At 46.2% G+C, this 21,657-nt stretch overlaps 1 protein-coding gene across 3 annotated transcripts in view; it reads left to right on the top strand.

Annotated features, from left to right (window-relative positions):
* The first annotated feature begins 508 nt into the window (after positions 1-508).
* dachs (unconventional myosin-IXb-like dachs) overlaps positions 509-21,657 on the top strand; it is a 392,239-nt gene continuing 371,090 nt past the window's right edge. For 2 of the 3 annotated variants that reach the window (XM_089586297.1, XM_089586294.1), the window contains exon 1: positions 511-1,284. In XM_089586297.1, coding sequence (XP_089442423.1) covers positions 975-1,284 — 310 coding nt within the window. In that variant the 5' untranslated portion in view covers positions 511-974. Of the gene's footprint in view, positions 1,285-21,657 lie in introns of all 3 variants that reach the window. The other variant, XM_089586296.1, reaches the window with a different exon arrangement.

Genomic DNA, 21,657 nt, shown 5'->3' with positions numbered 1-21,657 from the left:
TCTCTCCAGATTTGCACTCCGGTGTTGATGGCAGTCATCAGTGTGGTGGCTTGCTGTGATGATGGATAGAGCCTTGGGCGGTGCCAATCTCCTTTGTTGCTTTGCGCTAAAGCTTCATACTACTATGCTGCCATTCACCGGTGCTTTATTTTCACTTTCGGCCCGAAGCCTTCGCCAAAACAACTCAGTGTTCTGCGGTGACGTGCTCGTGTGCTGCTTCTACTATGGTGTTTCGATTATGTGTTTGGTGTTCCGTGCGCTGCTTCTCGAATCCGGCCGAAGTCATCACCGATTGCCAACGCATGTGCTCCAGAGATCGTTCGCGTCTGAGATGCTCCATTGACCACTGTATCGTGGTTCATGTGCTAAACATGTGTCTTTGTTGTGAATACGCTCGCTCGTCAATGATGTGGTGATGCTAACGCGTGGAACCCGTTGAAGGAGGTGCTGAGTATTGGTTTCGGCTTGCATATGACCAGTAACTCTGCCGGCGTATAGTCACTGCTTACAGCGTCATGACATTCCATGCCGATGTAATTTTCATTAAAAGGAAATCATGCCGCATTGCTATGTCAAGCTGAAATCAATAGCAGAAGGCCCGCATCATCTCAAGTCCTCCTGACACCGATAATGAAAAATACGGCCGGTACATTTGCGCAACACACACTGACGATTGCCAGAAAGATAGTGTTTCTCTTGCCATAGCCAACCCCAAACACGTCAAAAACGTCGATCAGTGTTTCTGCTCGACCGTGGCATACTTGCGGGGAATTACTGCACTGCAGCTTGCGCAAGGCAGTGAAAACGATGACGGTGCTGCGGTTGACATTTGCCCCTGGGCAGCAGTCGTGCGACATCTGTTTGTTAACTTGAAAGCCCCTCTGTGCCTAGTGTTATTGAACTAGTGTTCGTCTTGCGTGAGTGACATCTCCGTGGCGATGCTATGACCGGTGGGCCCTCATCCTCCGCGAAACATGACGACGGGTGCGTTGCTACCGGACCAGCTGTACCAGGACGACGAGGACGTACCGGGCACCGAGTGGATGGAGGATTACCGCCGGGAGCTGCGCAGAATACGCCGCAACCTGAGGGTCATCCAGGACCTCAAACAGCGCCTGCCGCAGGCGACGTGTGCCGTGCTCCCGCCGCGCTGCTGCGGTTCGGCGTGCGCGTGCGGAGCGTGCAGTGCGATGGCGTGTGTTCCTCAAGTGATCAGTGTTAGCAGGGCACCAAAGCGATGTTCGACGTCCGGCTCCAACCGAAGGATACTCTCGCGCCACTCGGGTGAGCTGTCAAAGTCTTTCCTCATTCCTGCTCACGCATCGCCTTCATCGAAAGCTTCCAGGTCACTCGCTTTGCTTCGGGACAGGCAATGGGCCTCTGTGACGTACCGGCTGCTCCCGAGTTACCCAGTACCATCAGTGATAGCACTTATCCTGCTGGGATTCGAGCTCCTCAGAGTGCAGTATCAGCCGAACTTCGACACCCGGCAGAAACCCTGGTGGTTTCGAAGTTCCTTAAATGCTAGAATGCGTTAGTTTTTGCCGAGAACTCTTGTTCAGTGACCCCCCGTGTTTCTTATTGAATTCAATCTTTCTTTCGTACTTTTATTGCTTAGCTTGTCCACTTCACGTCTCTCGATCTGAAAACGATTACCTATGGCTCATTTTGGGTGGAAAAACAGCGCGAAAGGGACGGAAGACAAAGATGAAGGAAACTTCGACTGTTCTTAGACTGTTGTACTCTGGACATGCGCTCTTGCGACGTCAGGTCATGTGACTTTTTTAAACTATAAATGTCTGTTTTTCCTGACTAAAAATAGCTGTGAGTCAGCGCTTGTCCGTGTGGTTTCCTTCACCTTTGTCTTCCGTCCCTTTCGCGCTGTTTTTCCGCCCAAAATGAACGTATACCAACTCGCCCAACTTTCCATTCTACTATGGCTCTGCAGCAGGAGCAAGGACCACAAGACAGCGACTTCCACGAGTTGACTATTCGTGTCGATTTCGAAGCAGTCTATAAGGCAGATCTGTGAAAGTCCGCGTTAATAGCTGTCGCCTCCAGCATAGCCTCTCAATGATATCTCCCAGTATAGGGCCGAAACGTCTCTCATGTGCACGCTATAGTATACGGTGGTCACGTAAAGCAAAGAAGCTGCGTCAAAAGGCAAACCATTGTTCTGTGTTCTATGAGGCGACATTCATCAAATCAAATCAAATAAAATTTATTTTCTAACAAGTGGATGGTCGCCTGTGCTGAAAGTTGTACAAACAGCTTGACAAAGGCCCAGGAAACCAGTACACAACATAGCAGGAGCAAACGGCAAATTCCAGAAGTTCATTAAAAAGTGTTATACAATGAATACGTCACTGTAGAACGAGCTGAAAATAAAACAAAAAAGTTGATCAATAATAAAATTATTAAGTTGGTTATTAAGCATTAACCAACTAGCCCACACCAGAATCCTCTTAGAATAATAAAATCAATGGAAAAAGCTTAACAAGGCAGAAAGTTTGCAAATGCGAGTATAATATTTAAAGTAAGAACACATGTATGGATAGATCATATTTGCACGAAGTAGGTTCTCAATTGCATAGGACTGAAACCAACAGTGCCTTTATATTTGTTGAGAAAAACGGGAAGATTATGAGCCGAGGATTCTAATTTGTAGTCCGTTCTAAAATGTGGTAGGGACCATGGGTCAGTGCATCTAGTGTTTACTATTGCAGTGCGGTGTTCAAGAGATGCAAGTTTTACCAAGAAATTACCCATACCTGCCGGACCAAAATAAATTAATTGTAACAAGCGATGTTCATAAATATTATCCACACGGATCATCATCGTAATCATCTTCAACCGCACTACGCCCACTGCAGGACGGAGGCCTATCCCGCATCTCTACGATTAATCCGTTCCTGTGTCAGCTGCGTTTTTTGGACTCCGGTAGCATGGTCGGGCCGGAGAAGGGGAGAGGAAGTCGGAGACGTTGTTACCAGGAAGACACTGAAAACATTAAAGAAATATTTACTTCATGTACATGTAAGGAGCGGCTTAAAGTGCCTCTGAATGAAAGGGAGCGTCTTAGCAAACTCGCTGCTGAGTTTTATACATTTTCTTTCCCTAAATTCCTTGGATGCAAGCCGAGCGTGCCGAGGAGGGCGTGTCTTAAAGAGTTCACTGCGGCACTGATCACTCACTCCCTCCTTAGGAAACACACCCCCGTCACGTGTTGATCTTTAGGGTGAGGCGGATGCCATCTGTCGCGTAGACAACGGAAGGTTCGCGAGTGGCGCTCCTAGGGTGTGCAGGTGGTCGCATGTGTGACCCACACTTGTTCTTCATGAGTGTAAGGCCGCAAGGCGAAGGCTAATGCCACCCGCATGGCCACGCGAGGTTGGGAAGCTGTTGTCTAGAAACTGCTCCTCTGACGACGGATGGCGCGGCCAAACACGTTGACTGGACCAACTGACACCCTGATCCTCGCTGGAAGGTCCATTGGGGCTGGCCTTGAGGGCTTGCTGTCGCTGCTGCTGTGGCTACGCCGGACGGTAGTCCGCGTTTTTAATCCACTTAGGGTAGAGGGCATTGCGAGCATAACAGCGGTCTACCTTTCCCGCATGCTTGTGAATCGCGCCCACCAAACTTATCCTGACGCTTCCTGCTACGCTTGCTTTCTCTTGGAATCCAGTCCGTTACCTTTGGGTACCACTGGTTATCTGCCTCCACATTACATCCTCTGGTCAAGTCCATTTCTTACTCTCGATTTCGACTGGGACGTCATTAACTTGAGTCAGTGTTGTCAATATGGTCAGCTGCATCCTTTGCGGTGGCCAGCGCGTCACCCTCCTCCCCCCCAATCCCCCTTTTCTTCAAGTGCACGGCACTATTGCCTTCCTCCGATTCCGATTCAGTGTTGAGCTCGCTCGATACCATATAATAGGTAATTCTGCAAACAAATCCATAAAAAACCCACTTGGTGAATATATTACCATGTTCACATTAGCAAGGCCGCAAGAACAAAAATTAGCGGGGTTTTAACGCAGTTAACCCTAGTCGGACCTGTGAAAGCACTTGAGGCAACATCGCCTCAAATGCAACTGCATCCAAGGTCTTATCGTCAGCCGCGCATGAGGAGTAGGGGGGAGGGAGGGGAGAGGGGGGGGGGGGCAGTTCCGCGCATTGGTGGAGCAGAAGGTCAAAGCTTGAGGCTTCACAATAACGTCAAGTTTTTCAGCTTTGCTGGTGAAGTTGTGCTTTTATACTGAAAAGAACAACCATTTAAGCGAGTTTAGAAAGATACCGTAAGACAGTTAAAATAAAGTGCAGCAATGACAAGGCAACAATATTTATTACTGCAAAACAAACACCTTCAGAGCGTCTAGTAAATCGTTTACTCCAGTTTGTTGAAACACTTCTATTTATGTACACACAGTCCGATTAAAGCACTGGGAGTGACGGGATGGCAAGGGTAGTTCAGTGTCAGCTAGACAGAAATGAAGGGATTTCGAACTTCGTGCAGTGAAAGCATTGGGGTTCCCAACAATGTCGAAAGAAATTATAGTGTGCAGATTTCAGCTGGAAAGATTACGGCAACAGCCTTTTAGAACAGCGGAGGCGTTTTATAACTAAAATTGATGCCACAGAAGACGGTGACTGGGGAACATATGCTTTAATAACAAAGGCATTGCGGGAGAAATCAAAGCGAAATGCTGTGCGAAGTTGGTGGCAAATGTGTTACGACAAGTCGTTCTGACAGATACGCCAATATGCAAGTCTCGCAAATGCAAGCTATATGGAAACGCAGCTTCAGGGATCTTAGGCAATGACCCTTCTGTTCAGACCTTGTGCCGGTGATTACTTTTTCTTTCATAACCCAACGAAATTTTTGTGTGGGCAACAATTTCGGGCTGATAATGCAAGAAGCGTAAGAAGATTCCTGCAGCATACAGAAGTCTTCTCTTTCGTGATGGCTACCATATCAGATGAAATGGAATTAGTGTGTTGATGTCAAGTGGTATTACACTGATAAGTAGTCATTCAATTTTTTCCTAGAATTTTGTTTTCAAATGCCTGTAGTGACAGCTTATTGGCTCTTCGTGAATCAATTCACTCACTCGGAGTTTGTATGGCGAAAAAAAAGGGCCGGTAATTTTTTTCTTTCTCGGCGCGAGGGCTGCTAAGCTGCTGATCGTTTCTCCAACTTCGATGCTTTTCGCCAATTTGCTTTCAACACATAATGCTGCAAAGCCTGAGAACCTAGACGTTTACATTGTAGATGTCAAGTAGTTTTCTTCGACAGGCTGTAAATTAGAGCCCCCGTCCCTCTCATTACACCCCTGGCAGGGATATTCTGAGGAATATTTCAGTGTCTGAGGCAAAGTTCATTCAAGATGAAAAAATCCAACTGAAGGATGAATGTGAAGAAGTGCAAGGCTGACCAATGCTAGGCCTCACCCAGGTAAATGCATACCGCCTCGCGTTGCTTGCTTAGCCAAGATACTTCAGCTTAAAGTGCGCTCTCAGTAAAATATTCAAAGAAGGCGGTGAGTTTTGGAATGGAGACATTGAGCTCATTCACAGTTTAAAAAGGCATTGCACTCGCCCCTGTTCTATGCTGTAGTTTCGCTACCCCGCCCCTTCGCCGAGCAGCACCCGGCGCGTTTGCCCCCTGACCAATGTGCCCTTTTTCTCGACGTTGAGAGGTAGCTATTGGTTGGATTATTCCAGACGTCAGGCAGCTACCACGGCCCCAGCCAATAAGCCACGTAGCTCCAGCAGGTCAGGAAGGTGCAAAAAGTCAGGAGAACAGAGGGAAAGGCACGAAGACGCTGAAATTCAATGTTTGACGGGAGATAACTGAGCTTTTACAAAGCGCATTTAAAAAAAACTCTTGCTGGATAACATTCGTGAAGCGGCGTGCTCTAACATCCCAGGCATGTGGCAACTTTATTAGAGCCACTTTCAGAGCACCTTTTCAGAAACACAGCGATAACAATACTTTTGAAGAAAGATTGTTCCGAGTGTTTTATCTCCGTGACAAGACACTTTCGTTTGTTTTCTTAGCGTTCCTTGTGCGGCTGCTGATCAGGCCACAACCGCGCTAAAGTAATGCTCTGTGCTTTTAAGGCAGGCCATGCAACGCTTGCAAGCAGTCCTAAGTTCTGGAAATCACGAGCAGTTCGTTATCAGAAATTGTGATGTAATCATCGCGCATATGGGAGAAAAAGTCATATCACTGTTGTGATTGTGTTGGCTTTTATGGTGCATAAGCTGTGCAGACTGTAATTCGCAAAACAAGAGGTTAAACATTTCGTGTTGTGTTGAAAGAAATGAATATTTGTGAAATCAGACGCTTGTTTAAAGCATCTCCTTTTTTTTTCGGAACATAAATTCATCGTAAAATGCAGGGAAATAATTTTTTCATAGTTTCTCAAGGTCTGGTTTTCAATCAGTTTTCAATTGCCCGAAGGTAACTGCGGAAACTTATCTATGGATCTCGACCACGCAGCCACCCAATCCTCCACTAAACGACCATAGTCTTCCAGCACTCAGCTGCCAAGAGCGGAACGCCGGCACCTTGAAGCACCAAATGAATCTCCTGCCGTCACTTTTGTAGCTTTAAGCCTCCCCTGCGTCTGCAGCGAGAAATCACTGCTGTGATGCGTTACTAACGTGATGTAAAGAAGCCATTTCAAATACACGGACTATTTGTGATTCGCTTGCGCAACCTGTGGTATGAGGCAACCACGAAGAAGCTTTTCAAAGTTTGTCCAAGCATTCATTTAGAACGACTGTCTCTCCAAGCAGCGCGGCGCTGCTTCGAGCCGAGTCAAAGTTCTCGTCACTTCGTATTTCATTGGTGCAAGAAGCTGCAAGACCCCTTATCACAACGTTGTCACACAGTCCGTCTGAATGAATGAATGAATGAATGAATGAATGAATGAATGAATGAATGAATGAATGAATGAATGAATGAATGAATGAATGAATGAATGAATGAATTGTGAAGACGAAGACGACCGTTCTGCTTAGCGGCGGCATTGCCATCGCTGCGCGTGCTGTGTTCTCGCCTTCGCTGACCACCGACTGTTGCCGCCCTGCTCCTGAGGTTCCAGTGCCTCTAACAAACCCCCATCCTACAGAATGAATGAATGAATGAATGAATGAATGAATGAATGAATGAATGAATGAATGAATGAATGAATGAGAGCTCATACTCCAGGGCCTCTACAGAAACTGCAGCAGGTTTCGATAGTCCGCCAGGCGTCGCGAGGTTCGAGGTGGACAAAGCCTTCTCCAACTGCCCCTGCGATGGGGCATGATATTGGGGACACCCCAGCTAGGTGTGATATAGTGTAGCCACCGCCCCGTAGACCGGAGAAGCGTCCCTGTAGGCCAGTGCTGCCAACCCTTGGGATTTTTCCTTATATCTAGGGAATTTGGACGTTGTTTAGGGAAAAAGAGATTTTTGTGCAATCTAGGGAAGTTTCATTTACTCGAAGAGTTCTTTTTTTCTCTCTGAAATTGGGAAGACAGTACAAGCTTTTCGTTGTTTTTTCTCTACAACTGACGGAGGCCCGCACTACACCACCGCGCGCTCAAGTAAAGCCTGTTTGATGCACAAAGTGAAAATGCTTTGTTGCTGCGGTGCAAAAGCTGTTTAGAGCCATCGCGGCGGCTCCAGCAGTCAGAGCGGCGATGTTCCAACAAGTTGCATATTTTTCGCCACGCTGCACTGCTCAATTTTCAGTCGCTTGCATGCATGCGAACCAGCCTTTACACGGATGTAATCAGACGTGTATGGTCCCTGACGTGGCCAGTGGCACCCGCTGCTGTGATCTGGCGTGCCACCACCTTCCCTCAACACGCGCGCCCCTTAATTCCTCGCGCTGTATTTGGAGCTCGCTGCACGACGTGAAATTCCTATTTAGTAAGCATATGGTTGGTTTATTGGGGTTTAACGTCCCAAAGCGACTGAGGCTATGAGAGACGCCGTAGTGAAGGGCTCCGGAAATTTCGACCACCTGGGGTTCTTTAACGTGCACTGACATCGCACAGTACACGGGCCTCTATAATTTCGCCTTCAAGAAATTCAGCCGCCGCGGCTGGGATCGAACCGGCGTATTTCGGGTCAGCAGCCGAGCACCGTAGCCACTGAGCCACCGCGGCGGGGCAGTAAGTAAGCATATCTGCATGTTTATTTTGATAACTAGGAAAGAACAAGGGCGCCATTTTTTTAGAAGGACTGCCGTGTTGGAAATCTTAGCTAGCCTAATTACGGAAACAATTCCCAGTTCCGCCGCCGCGGTGGCTCAGTGGTTATAGTGCTCGGCTGCTGGCCTGAAAGACGAGGCTTCGATCTCGGCCTCGGCGGTCGAATTTCTAGAGGCCCGTGTACTGTGCGATGTGAGAGCACATTAAAGAACACCAAGTGGTCGAAATTGCCGGAGCCCTTCACTATTTCATCCCTCATAGCCTCGGTCGCTTTGAGACGTTAGACCATAAAACCATAATTCCCAGTTCCAGCACGACGAAGAAAGTGAGTTGAGGTCACATGAGGCATACAAAAGTTGGAACAATCACTGCTTCATTGTTTTAACTGACTCAAACTATTACGTCAGCTACGCTCTAGAGCAGTCGCAGCAAATAAACAAGCAGCTTTTATATCGCAGTTTCCCTACACTCCTCAAGCGACCTCCAGTTAGTTTGTAGCCGCCGCGGTAGCTCAGTGGTTATGGTGCTCGGCTGCTGACCCGAAAGACGCGGGTTCGATCCCGGCCGCGGCGGTTGAATTTCTTTGGAGGAGAAATTCTAGAGGCCCGTGTACTGTGCGATGTCAGTGCACGTTAAAGAACCCCTGGTGGTTGAAATTTCCGGAGCCCTCCATTACGGCGTCTCTCATAGCCTTAGTCGCTTTGGGACGTTAAACCCCATAAACCAAACCAAACCAGTTAGTTTGTACGTGGGATCCTTCGGCTGAAGTCGAAACCGACACAACGTATATAAGGGGAAAAAATTCATTTAATTCCACTTGCCGATGCATGTTTACTGACATCTTGCGTAGAGTGAAAAAAAAATGCATACATGATATAGTGCCTTTAATTTGTAATTGCCAAAGAGCGCTACGGTTAATATCTTCTGGTTTGATTTAGAAGTTCATTTTAGATCGTTCATTTCAAATTTACAGCTAATTTCCTTGCCAACGTCTGGCAATAGGGTAGCTGCATGATAAAACTTTCTACTGAACTACGCATAAATTTATTTTTTTTTTTCACAATTTGACTCTAGTTTTCGTATCCAGGGAACTCTAGGGAATTTTTGGTTGCGAATTGGGGGAGAAGTGGCTCTGGAGGTTGGCAGCACTGCTGTAGGCGATTGGGTTAATTTTGTAGAGGGTGCATAAATTAGGGTACGTGTTTGTCCTAGCCGCCTCCAAGGCGATTAAGGTTTTCTAGGCCTCTCTCTGCTCATATTCCCGTCGGGCAGCCGCGTATCGACATCTGTGCACAGACGACTGCGCTCTTCAAACGTGAACATCGCTCCGTCAGTATCTACTGTCTCTCCTGTTTTCGTCCCGTTCGTTACCTTTCCCGCTTAAATTATACCCAACCGGATGTAGGCCTGGTTAACTCCCTGCCTTTCCCGTGTTAGTTCTTGTCTTTGTTGCGTCCTTGGCTTAGCTCATTGTCACTATCATCCGCGAGGTTTCCAGCAGTCTTAAATACAGAAACAATCAAAAATAAAAAACAACTTCAAGCCCCGAACAAAACCTTATCGTCAATATGACCCCAATCTATCCCGCTTTGTGAAGCAGTCGGCCCTGGTTTCCAAGACGAATTAGCGGCATCGCTTATCCGCCGTCACACGCGACCTGACCTCCGAAACTAATTGGTGAGATCTTTCTCACCAATTAGTCCTGTAGTTTCTTTTTCTGGTCAGGTACCATTGTGAAAGGGAAGCCCACGCACCTGCGACGTCGTCGGCATAGAAAGAACCGGCGACAAACAACTAATACAGTCGTGCACGATATGAGCCTTCTCCGCGTCGGCTTGATGAGAATGAGGTCTCTACTCGGTCATCGCATCGCGCACGTTGCACCGAAGCCGGAGGCCGACGAAACCGTGCGGCAGAAGTTGGCGGCCTTGCTCCGTCAGGCGTGCGCGAGCTTGAATGGCCCACAATAAGGGCGACGATTCAGAATAGAATAACAGAAAAAGCGGCTGTCTACTTTCGGGACTCATTTGCGGTAAGATGGAGTTGGTGCGGTAATTGCGGGCTCCAGCACAGGCCGTGGGGACCTGGCGGCGACCGCTGCTCGAAACCAGTTTGTTTCGGTGGCACCGAAAACGGAACTTGGGGCATTTGACCACTTCAGAAGAAAAACAAAGAAAAGACCGAGTAGACTAGCAGAACCCTAAACAACTGGTTGTCTTGTACAGCCAACGCTAACGTGAAAAGATAGACAGGTTGAGGATGTCTTCATTTTCTGTAATTCATCCTAATTTTGTTCGCTTGAGATGCTTCGAGTCGCCTTCCTGGTTAGAGCTTTCAACTTCGCTTTCTTAACTTTTTTCAAGGCACGATTCAGTTTTGTTTGCGAGCATGCCAAAACGCGATACTGCGGTGTCTTTGTCATCGCTGTACAGGATAGAGACCCTCGGTCCGGTCGTAAAACTGCAAATGTGTGTCACGCTTTCCGTATCATATTGAACTTAACCGCTGCCTTGGCAGAGTGGTTTGAGCCCGTGTGCTGAAGGTGCGGAGTCCGATTCGCAGCTCCGCTCTGTACCCATTGGGCTTTACAATGCGTACAAGCTATACCTCCGGTGAAGGTAAAACCTGGAAGGCTCCCGTGTGCTGTGCGATGTCAGTGCGATGTCAGATCATCAGTTGGGCGAAACCTTTCCGGAGGCCTCCACTACGGCACCTCTTCCTCTCTTTCTTCTTTCACTCTTACCTTCCTCCCCTCCCTTATGGCGCGTTGCAGGTGTCCACCGAGATATGTGAGACAGTTACTGCGTCATTTCCTTTCCGCAAAAACCAATTTCCAATTTTGTGCCCGTTATTACAAGCATTGGCTCTGCTTCGCTGTGTGAAATGCTTTTAAAAGGAATGGATCTTTGATCCCGGCTTTGCTTCGCTGTGGTGAAATGCTTTGAATAGGTATAAATCTTTGTCCTCAACTCGTTAAAGTAGAGTATCTGTTCTCGCTTCGGCGAGCGCGGCTTCGGCCGCTTATCTGTTTTTTGAGCAGCGTCCGCTCCGGCGGACGCAGTTGTTGCTGCGACGCGCGTCTTTTCTTTCCTTTTTCTCTTTCCTCTGCTCTTTTAACCTCTCCTCTATCTGCACGTGGCAGCGGTGGTGGCTTGGCTCGAGCCAGTAGCAGGCCCGTGCAATTTCCTTTTCATCCTTCTCTCAGTCACAACAACAACAACAACAGACCAATAACACTTTAGTGACCAGCTCTCCTCGGCCATACTGCACTTGCGGTATTAAATTCTGTCCAGCAATATCGTCATTCACAACGCAACAAATGTCCTAATGTGCCTGCTTGTACCAGCAGCACCTTCGTTTGGCGTGGTGCGCTTTTAATCGGTTTTGGTCACACATGCAGCAGTTGTCAGGTGACGTCATTCCTGTTGGTCCGATTCGTCTGCATTGTTTAATATCGGGCTGCAATTCAATCTCACTGCCACACTGCGTACCAAGCATCATTCAATGCTGTAAAAACGTAGCAACTGTTGAGATAATTTGTTTTTCTATTTACCGACCTAGTTGCTTGCAGCTTCAATGAGTAATTGCAATCAACGAACGCCAAACGCCACCGACTGAGCCTCCATGGGCCGTCGCTCAACGCACGGTTCTATAACTCTGGAACCGGAACAGATGCACTTATACACTGATGACGCGTTATACGGGCGGCCGCCCTCTGTTCTTCTTGTCGCGTCAAGAGTGCGGAAACGCAGGAGTTCGGCGCAACCTCTACCGTACCACTCTGGGCCCGCGTTGTTTATGCGCAATATGGCCTAAGAACTTCTTAAAAGCAGCGTATTTTTAACTTGTGGGTGCGAAGTTCCGAGCGCTGTTCACGGAGCAACATTCTAGTCTAATGACAGAAACCCGTGCTTCTTTTCCTCGTGCACTGCCGCCGTAATAGAAGGTAATGGAAACCACCTTTTTCCGTGATTTGTTCTTACTCATGATAAAATTTGTGGGCGAGGACAAACAAAACACAGAGAAGATACCACAGGACAGGCGCCTTCTTCGGAGTTACCACACGTAAAAGAGCCCTTTGTACTGAATATATAGTTCAACAGAATGGAAAGCGGGGCTAGTTGTAGGTTGTTCATGATGGAATTTGTGGGCTCCTTCTCTGTGTTTTGTTTGTTCGCGCCCACAAATTCCATCATGAACAACCTGCAACTAGCCCCGCTTTCCGTTCTGTTGCATTTGTTCTTACAGCTGGCTGGTTGGTTTGGTATTCTGTGCACTGATCAATAATGTTTTCTATATCTATGGTGCTATTGTTCTGCTGTATTACTATTATTTGTATGCCCCTCCTGCTTGGGCCACGCCAAGGCCTGCAGTATTGTATAAATAAATAAATAAATAAATAAATAAATAAATAAATAAATAAATAAATAAATAAATAAATAAATAAATAAATGTGTTGTTATGTTGTGTTGGGTTTAATGGCACATAGGCAGCTAAGGCCATCATGCGCCAAAAAGAAAAATAAATGAATCCAACATGACATGCGTTGGGGTAATACAAGACGAATGTGATATGATGAGAACATAACCAAGAAATGGCGAATAGGTTACACTACTGAAACCGCATTTCTTTAACGCAATATCCTGGGAACGGTTAGCTCCCGTGTCGGAACAGCCGCAACGAGCAGACGACGCAAGGCAAGTGGTTAAAGGCATGGCACTAGTTATTAAACCTTTGGGTCAAACTTAGCGATGCTTCTGCAGTCTTTGCTTTTCTTCCCAAAGTCGTAGGCGCTCCCCTAGCTTCACATTCGATCACCCGCCGTCCTAAGCGCCCGTTGTACCGGTTGTTGTCGACAGGCTTGCAAAGCTGGCATCGGCTGGCAGATTGACAGCTAATCTCCACACAGCAAATAACAACGTCGCGTATAATTTATTAGCCCGCTGAGCTGCCGATCAGAGCGCGCTCGCTCCTGTGCACTTATGCCCTACAATATGAACACGACGAATCCGGCTGCTCCTCCGTGGTTGCGGTGCAGGATTTATTTTTCGTTACTGATCGTCGCCGGTGCGTGAGGGAATCCATTCGGGACGCTCGAGTGATCAGCGGCTAAAGACTGCCCGGAGCGGGTCCTCCAGGAGGGGCCTTCGGTTCAACAAGAGCTACGGTATCTTAAGAGCCTCATTAAGTGTCCCAGGGGTCTGCCGCCGGACTCGTGTCGCCTTCCTGGTTCGGCTGACGCTCGCAGACAGTGGGAGCTGCCTTCTGCGGACCGTCCGTTCGCACGGGCAGATGATAACTGGCTTTTTATTTAAGCGTTAAGCGATAATTAATGCAGTCGACCCTTTTTATACGAAGGCAAGGAGGGAAAGAAAACATTTACTGTTAGCCAGAATTTGTATGCGTTGTAATTCCGCTCAGCTGGTGGTTTATGAGCGAGCTTGAGCATCGTTGTGTTTTGCTCCTTTAAAAAGCAAAGAAATGGATCAATGGCTAGCTTAAATCTTTGAATTCCTATGGTATAAAAATACGAGGCATGCCAGACCAAAGCTCAGACTCCCTCATGTGATGAAGCAACTAGGAGGTATTTGACTGCGGCAGTCTATTCAGAAATCATGGTCTTCTTTGAAGGCCATGCTCATGCTGAGGCACGTAAAATTACACACACAGCCACTCTCATTTTCGAATGGCACGACAAGCACACTTAAAGTGTTTCGCTGGGTATCCAGAAATTTTTTGAACATGATTGAGTGTTTTGTGCTCGAGTAATGCTTGATTGAACCTGTAAACTTGAGATATGGCCAAAAATCATCCACACTGTATTTTTCGCTTCGATGAGATGTGAACGGTACGTTAGCAGCCAAAGTAGACCGATTTCCGAAATACAAGACCTTAAGGCAACTTAATTCAAGTGACAGCGCCATATCTGGATTAACAAAGCGTCTTACTAATCTACAGGCCCATTTCCAAGCATTTTTATCTCGTGTTTGAATCTATAAAATCCTGGAATTCTCGAATGGTTCGCCAGAACCGCTTTCTGCAGGTCGAATCGGTTATGCTGAAAGTCGCTCGTTTCAAAACAACGTTATATTTTTTTGTCGTTCCCAATTTTTTTGAACGGCTTTCAGGAAGCGGTCATGCGCCATTGCTTTGAAAATGTGAGCTTAGCAAGTGACCCGATAATATAGAACGTACCCACCGCCTCCTGCGTAATGTATCAACCACACTCGTCCAATAACTGTCAAGTTTAGTTCACATGAGACCAAAGAGATCATTCTTTCAAGCGAATGTAAGCATAAAGAAACTAAGTTGAGTGTTCGCGAAGACTTCCCTCAGTCAAGAACACCTGTAAGCAATTAGCCGCCTTAGCAAAAGCAAAAGCTGCGGTATTTTCTTCACGTTGAAAATCGTTCCCAGCCGCTAGGTTTTCGATGGAGCTTCGCAAACAATAAACGAAATAACAACCGCCCCTTTGCAATAAGAGTAGCTATAATCTCGTCGTGAACCATTCCAAACCAATGCCAAAGGTGCTCCTCTGTCTAGCATTTCTCTCTGCATTGTATACACTAAAATCCGCAGCCTTCTTCCTGAACGCGCACTTATTTCTAATATTGTTTCGCCATCCAGCAGCAATCTGATGATATTAAGCGAAACTTAGCTAAACAGCGACATCTCAGGTATTGTGAAATACCGGCCGGCTTGCCCCACAACCAGTTTTAGTGCGGTGGCAATACTAGACGCATTTTCTGATTTCGGGCATACGTAGTACGTGTCTGAAGCCTGCTTTGCGGCAAGCGGCCTACTTTCCCACCGAGTTGTGAGCAGGCCTTTACCTGGAAGCCCTTAATCTGGGTTAAGACCTTTTGGCTTTTACGTTAGTCGTTACCGAAAGGCCTTTAGGGTAAACGCCTTATGTTAAAGTCAGTTAGGATGAAGGCTTTCATGGCACATGCCTTACAATTAAAGGCTTTTAGGTAGAAACCCTTTAGGCCAATGGCCTAAAGATCTTTGAGCAAAATGGCTTTAGCACATAAGGACCTTAAGTACCCATCGTAAATAGTACTACTGCACAATAATCCGCGCTTAGTCATGCGAAACCATGCGCTAATTTTCACAACGATGCTGGAGGAAGTGGTGTACTTGTTGCAGTCAGCCAGTTTTATCACGTTCTCGCCCTAACAATTCATCTGACATCAAAATGGTATGCATTAATATTTACGCTGTGCCACATACGGTTTTACTCGGTGTTTGTTATAAGCCACCACATAATAATTGTGATTTTCTTCTATCAGCTCGATAAGTTATACCAAGGAAACTTATTCTGAGGCACCCTAATTCACATGTCTTCCTTTTTGTTCATTTTAACTTTCCGATTATTGATTGGGATAACTAGACACTCCCTATAGCTAAGAACGAAGAATGAAGGGAATTTCTAGATTTTCGCCACAATTTCACTTACTCGCGTACCACACAACTTTGCAAGCGTCTTAAACCTCTTACGAATAAATCAACCAGATGACGCTCACCCTTTTACGTAACTCCCTCAGATTAGTGACCACAAAGTCATTTATGCTAACATAGAGCTGACGCCCATTCGGTGCCGAAAATGCAACAAAACTACCCGTCTTTACGATAAGCCCAATTATTTGATGATAAATGAGGAACTTACTGTATTTTTTAAACTTTTCGTGCCCTGGTTTTATTCCCGAAGCATTCGAAAAAAATCGTTATTGTTCAAAAATAAGCTCGACAGTGTAATCGATACATTCATTCCCGAATTCAGTTCAGTTTTCGCGTTATTTAACATAAGCCGTGGTTTAAAAACTACTAAAACGTTTGCGCAACAAGAAGAAATGTTCTTATTGTTCAGCCAAGCTTAATGCGAATGGCGCAAGGGCAAAATATTGCAAGATCCAAAAATTTTATCTGGCTACAATTCATGATGCCAAGCGGCCTTTTTTTTTCATTCTGTACTACCTAATAAGGTTACCAGTAACCCCAGGAAATTCTGGCGAATCATAAACCAGCATCATACACCTGAGACAACCCTTACAGATGAATGAGGCGCAGTCAACGATGGCGCTGTATTCGCCACCGCGTTTAACACCTCCTTCTCATTCGTATTTACGAGCGAAACCGAAACATAATTTCTTATGCCGTCTTCAAGGACGCAGCATGCAGTGATGCATGCCACTTGCATTCTCGTCATCGGGCTTATCCTAAAACTTGCAGCTTCATATGATTTTGGCAGTATTACCTAGAAATTCCTAAAGATACGAGATATTCACTCAATTTAGGCGCCTACTTTTTGAGCAATCACTTTCAGGATAACTACGAGACGATTGAAAGAACGGAAAAGTCGGTGCACTCTATAAATCGAGTAAAAAAGATTCATTATTAAATTACCATCCAGTTTCATGAGGGCCACCGCGGTGGCTAACATTACTTTGAATGAAGCGGCCTCTCAAACCGTACGTCTGGTCAGATCCAATTAATACCGAAATTGCGAACTGCAGGCGATTTGATACGACTTTAGAAAAAAATTGTAATCCACGTTTGCCAATGTAAGGGGCCTATAACCTTCTACGGAGCGCAGTTTTCCTTCATCAGTGGTTTTCGGAATTAGCACTGTGCGGCGTTTTGTAAAAGACTGAGGAAGGGCTCCTACATCGAACCCCACCGCGAAGACCCGCAGCAGGACAGGAGTGCAAATAGATATAAAAGCCTTGTAAAATTCGCCATAAATTCCGTCTGGACCAGGCGTTTTTGAGACTGGTAACTTATCGGTTGCATGTTCTACCTCTTCCTGCGTAAAAGAGCCGCTAATAACAGAACTATCGTCTTCTGATAAAGGGCTCGATAAGGTGCTGAAGTGAGCCAAAATTTCCGAATTATGCGCATCAGGAGAAGCACTAAACAGGTCTGTGTAATAATCCACAAATATGGACATCACCTCATTTGTACTGGTCACTAGTTTGCCATTGGACATCATCCCCGAAATAAACTTTGCAGTCTCTTCTGTAAACTGCCGCTTGTGCAATGTTCCTGAAACAATTGAACTTTGTTTTATAGACTGCAAAGACGCGATTTTATTTTCGCATGTGTTGCAGTGGACGCTACAGAAAGATTTCCTCCTAAATTCCTACAGTGTTGGTCAGATGTTTAGGGGAATCCCCCAAGGTGGAGTAGATTTGTAATAAGGGAGTAATTACTCATTGGCATCCACCCGAGCGCAGCCATACGGCTACAAAGGAAAGCTATACAGCTTTCTCAGAAACTTCGTAGTTAAAGAAAAATTCGTCCTGGTCCGGGGTTCGAACCCGGAACCACCGCTACACCGGAGCAGTCGCTCTACCAATTGAGCTAACCAGGACGGCAAGCTTATGGTAGGACGAGAGCGAATTGATCAATAACTCGAAGTGGGAACTGTGTTGGTCAGATGTTTAGGGGAATCCCCCAATTCCTACAGTGTGCGCTATCTTGTTGTTTCCCTACCTCACTCGAAACCCTATGATATGATTCTTCGGATCGGACTCCACAACCTTTGGCAGACGCGCATGCAAAACCGCAACGTTGAATCTGTTGTTTCGCCCAGAATTCATTTTAGCCGAACGTTGCTGCAGGTAACGGACATTTACAAAGAATTGGAATTTTTTTACCGGATTTGTTTCCTCTCCTGATGCGATGTGTATCCTTGCCGGCGTCTTAGTTCTGTTATGTTTTCTATCATGTTTATGCCACGTAGCGCTTACCTAGGTGCTCTATAAATAGATTTTTTTTATTTGTACACACGCAGATATATGTATACATATTCTTTCAATACATAACCATGTGGAATAAGTACCATGAAAGAAAAAAGAAGCCGCCGCGGTGGCTCAGTGGTTATGGCAATCGGCTGCTGACCCGAAAGACTCGGGTTCGATACCGGCCGCTGCGGTCGAATTTCGATGGAGGCGAAATTCTAGAGGCCCGTGTACTGTGCGATGTCAGTGCACGTCAAAGAACCCCAGGTGGTCAAAATTTCCGGAGCCCTTCACTGCGGCGTCCCTCATAGCCTGAGTCGCTTTGGGACGTTAAACCGCCTAAACCTACACATATTATGAGATTCCTCGACTCGATCCATTTTTGTTTCCATTCTTCACACCATATTTGTCGAAAGAGTTTCGCATGTCAAACGCAGGTTCATAATTTCCCTGGTAAGCTCGACTCTTAGCAACAGACCGACGCCATTTTATTAGATTTTGCAAAATTCTTCGACTTGGAGCTTCATAACCGTTAACCACTAAAACTTTCCCTTTTGGATTGGCCCTACAACATCTGAAAATAGATAGACTGACTAATCGATCGCAATTTGGCGCTGTTGACATTCACAGTTACAATATCCTGCCATTCACGTGGGGTATCCCTCAGCGGTTCATGCTGGGTTCTCTTCTTTTCTTGATTTACCATAATTACTTGCCGACCAATGTATGTTCCAATACTCGCATGGTCGCCAACGCCTGTGTTCTTTATCGCACAGTTGCTAACACGTCCTTCAAGGTGACGTTAACCACATTTATTAATGCTGTGACGCAGTGGTTAATGGAACCTAACTCTCATATATGGAAACGCTTCTCCTTCCACCACCGCCGTAACAAGGGTTGCTGTTTTGCACATTTTAAAAGGAGCCGGAACACCAGCTAAAAGTAGCCAAAAGTAGGCATGCCATTTAATCTTACTCTAAATTTGTACCAAAAGAGAAAGGAAGTGATGTTGTGAACGCCGTTGTTATGAAACAAAAATGAATAATACCATTTCGGAGCTGCTCAAGAAACAGAAAAAAGAGCGCACAGTTTTGCCCTTTTGCTTTATCTCCAAGACACATGTACACTGCGAATAAATAAATTAAGTATTAAATACACAATGCGCGTATGTAGTGATCCGCAAGAGTAATTTTAGCACATTCCAGCCAACAACTCAGCCAACTAGCCAACTCAGACGTTGAAGCTGTTTTTCCTTGAAGAAGTAGACCGAACTTGATTCGTCGAATTGCCATTAGGCGTTCATCTTTGTTTAGTTGCGTATCTCTTTTTTGTCTAGTGTACACAGGTGAACACGCACTCATCATCAGCATTTCACACGAACTGGCAAGATTTTAACTTGCCTTGCTCCAGGTTTGGAACAGGGCGCTCGATGCAAACGTCTTTGTATGATCCCACTGCGTGCCATAAACTTGAACATGATTAGTGATCAAGTGGAGGCTAATTGTTTCCTGTAGCCATATTTCCAACTCCAACTCAGTGGAGGAACCCAAAAAAATGTAGCAGCTGCTGCAGTGCCTCCACGGCTCTTCGCCCTTCTATGTCGTTAGCAGCCTCCGTAGTGCAGACGAGGTATTTCGATGCCGCTGTAGCTGTTGGAGCAGTGTCGCCAATTGTCTCAGCAACTGGAAGCAACTCTCTTTCACGCCTCCTTGGTCTAATAAAATATTTCTGAATATCTCACCTTGTTTAGAATCGCCCCGCATGCGCATGTAAGCTCCCTAGCTACCCTTGCCGCGCGTGGGAGTAAATGTTCAAAAATGCATCTAATAAATGCGCCGAGATAAAAGCTCAAAGTAGCCAGAAAGTGAGCCAACTCGAAATTTTATTCAACAAACAAGGTCGTAAAGTAGCCTGTTTGGTGCAGCGTAGCCACCAACGGTAACCCTGGACGTCACCCACTCGATTCCCTGCGCGTAATAGCTAACGTCCCGCGCTTTTTGTTCTATAAATGAGTACTTGGTTATCACCCTGCGGTAACAACTTCGCATGGGCTACGCACATTGCCACTATCAGTCCGTCTGGTAATAAAACGCTTGGACGCTTACGATGCCACCTCCGTCGTGCCCCCCAACCACCTAGAATTATCAGCTCACAGATCTCGTGTAAGATTGGAGTTTTGGTATGCGTCCCCTATTTGGAACCCGCTTCATGCCTGCTTTATGAATGCACCCGAATCACTTCAACACAAAGAGACAAAATTAGTTCACTCTTCACATTCGTACGACATCAGGGTGGCATCCCACAGAAAGAAGAATCCTGTTCATTGCACATCTCACTTCGTTGCCTTGTTCCGCCTTTTTCTTATTAATGCTTTGTGAAGAGGGCAATCCCCTCTCCACTCGCAAGGCAGTGGTGCTCATCAAATTTGAATAATAGACCGAAATTTACTTGCATGGAATGCAAGGACGCGCCATTTTGACGCCTTGTACTTATACTACACGGAGCTTAGGTGCACTGTCTCATGCCAGCATGTTCTCAGTAGGCAGCGCTTCTCTGTGAATATGTTCGCATTTTTGTGAGCAAGCTATGCGAAGAAAAAAGGGGGGAGAGTGGGCGACTTCTAGCCAGCGTCCAACAATTGCTCGTCTCTGATGTCATAACTTTAGCGGGAGAAATACAATGGCGCTTTTTGAATGATAACTTTGCTACTATCCATGGGCCTTCGAGTTTTTTTCGAGGCCTGCAATTTCATATTTCACTCTACTTCTAGTTGCACAAAATTAACAAAATGCTAATTGCTGCTAATTGTAGACATTCCGGTCTCTCAAGCCTTAGTGCCGCTAAAAAAGTTTAGATATTGGGTTTCCAATTAGTCCTTTTTGACTGCCCTGTTTTGAGGTGACTGAATACCGGCTAATAGTCTACCTAACTGTGGTACCTTAATCTAACAATGTCAACACAGGGGCCACTTAGTTGAGCATATTGGAAGCGTGTGCGCTACTTGGACGCACAAGGAGACGAACCGATGCCGCATGTGCCGTTTCGTATCCTTGTGTTTCCGGCTAGCGCATTACTACCTCAATCCGACTTTCAGCCTCCCATGCCTTCCTTCCCTTCATGGACATTTTCTGGCTGTAGGGGGCCACTGCTCTCTTTCGTGTACAAAGCATGGGCAGCATGCCGCTCAAGCGACGGAATGCCTTGACTGGCGGTACATCGTCAACTTAGCCCCGACAGTCATCAGGTTATATTTTACAAGTTACAATTGTTCCAGTTTAACTACGAAAGGGCTTGCACAACGATGCGTGTAATAGTTATAGTTACTATCACCCGGAAAGGTCAAGATGTTAGAGTACAGAAGATGGCTGGGATCTCGAAATTTCTAGTGAAGCTATTAAACTCCTCGGTACAGTTCTTTACTCTCCAGATAACGAAACAACAAAACAGGCAACACGTGGCGGCGAAGCGTTACGCCGATGTTCGACGCGTTCAGCTTGTCGAAGGCACCTCTGGCGTGTTTTTGCTGCTGTACCCGGAAACGCACTCCAAGAAACTCTCCGTGTGGGCAAGAATTTGTTTCGAAAGCAGTAGAACCTACGGCTGAACCGTCTAACGAGGCTCTCATTGCCTATTTTCGTACAGTTTTATGGCGCCATTAAGGCCCGTAACAGCGCAAGCACATTCATTACACCTTTGATTGCCT

Source organism: Amblyomma mixtum, chromosome 4, assembly GCF_055824585.1.
Source record: "Amblyomma mixtum isolate Tamu chromosome 4, ASM5582458v1, whole genome shotgun sequence".
NCBI classification, from domain to species: Eukaryota; Metazoa; Arthropoda; class Arachnida; order Ixodida; family Ixodidae; genus Amblyomma; species Amblyomma mixtum.
The sequence above is the reverse complement of the archived record's forward strand: the minus strand, read 5'-3'. Positions and strand labels throughout refer to the sequence as shown.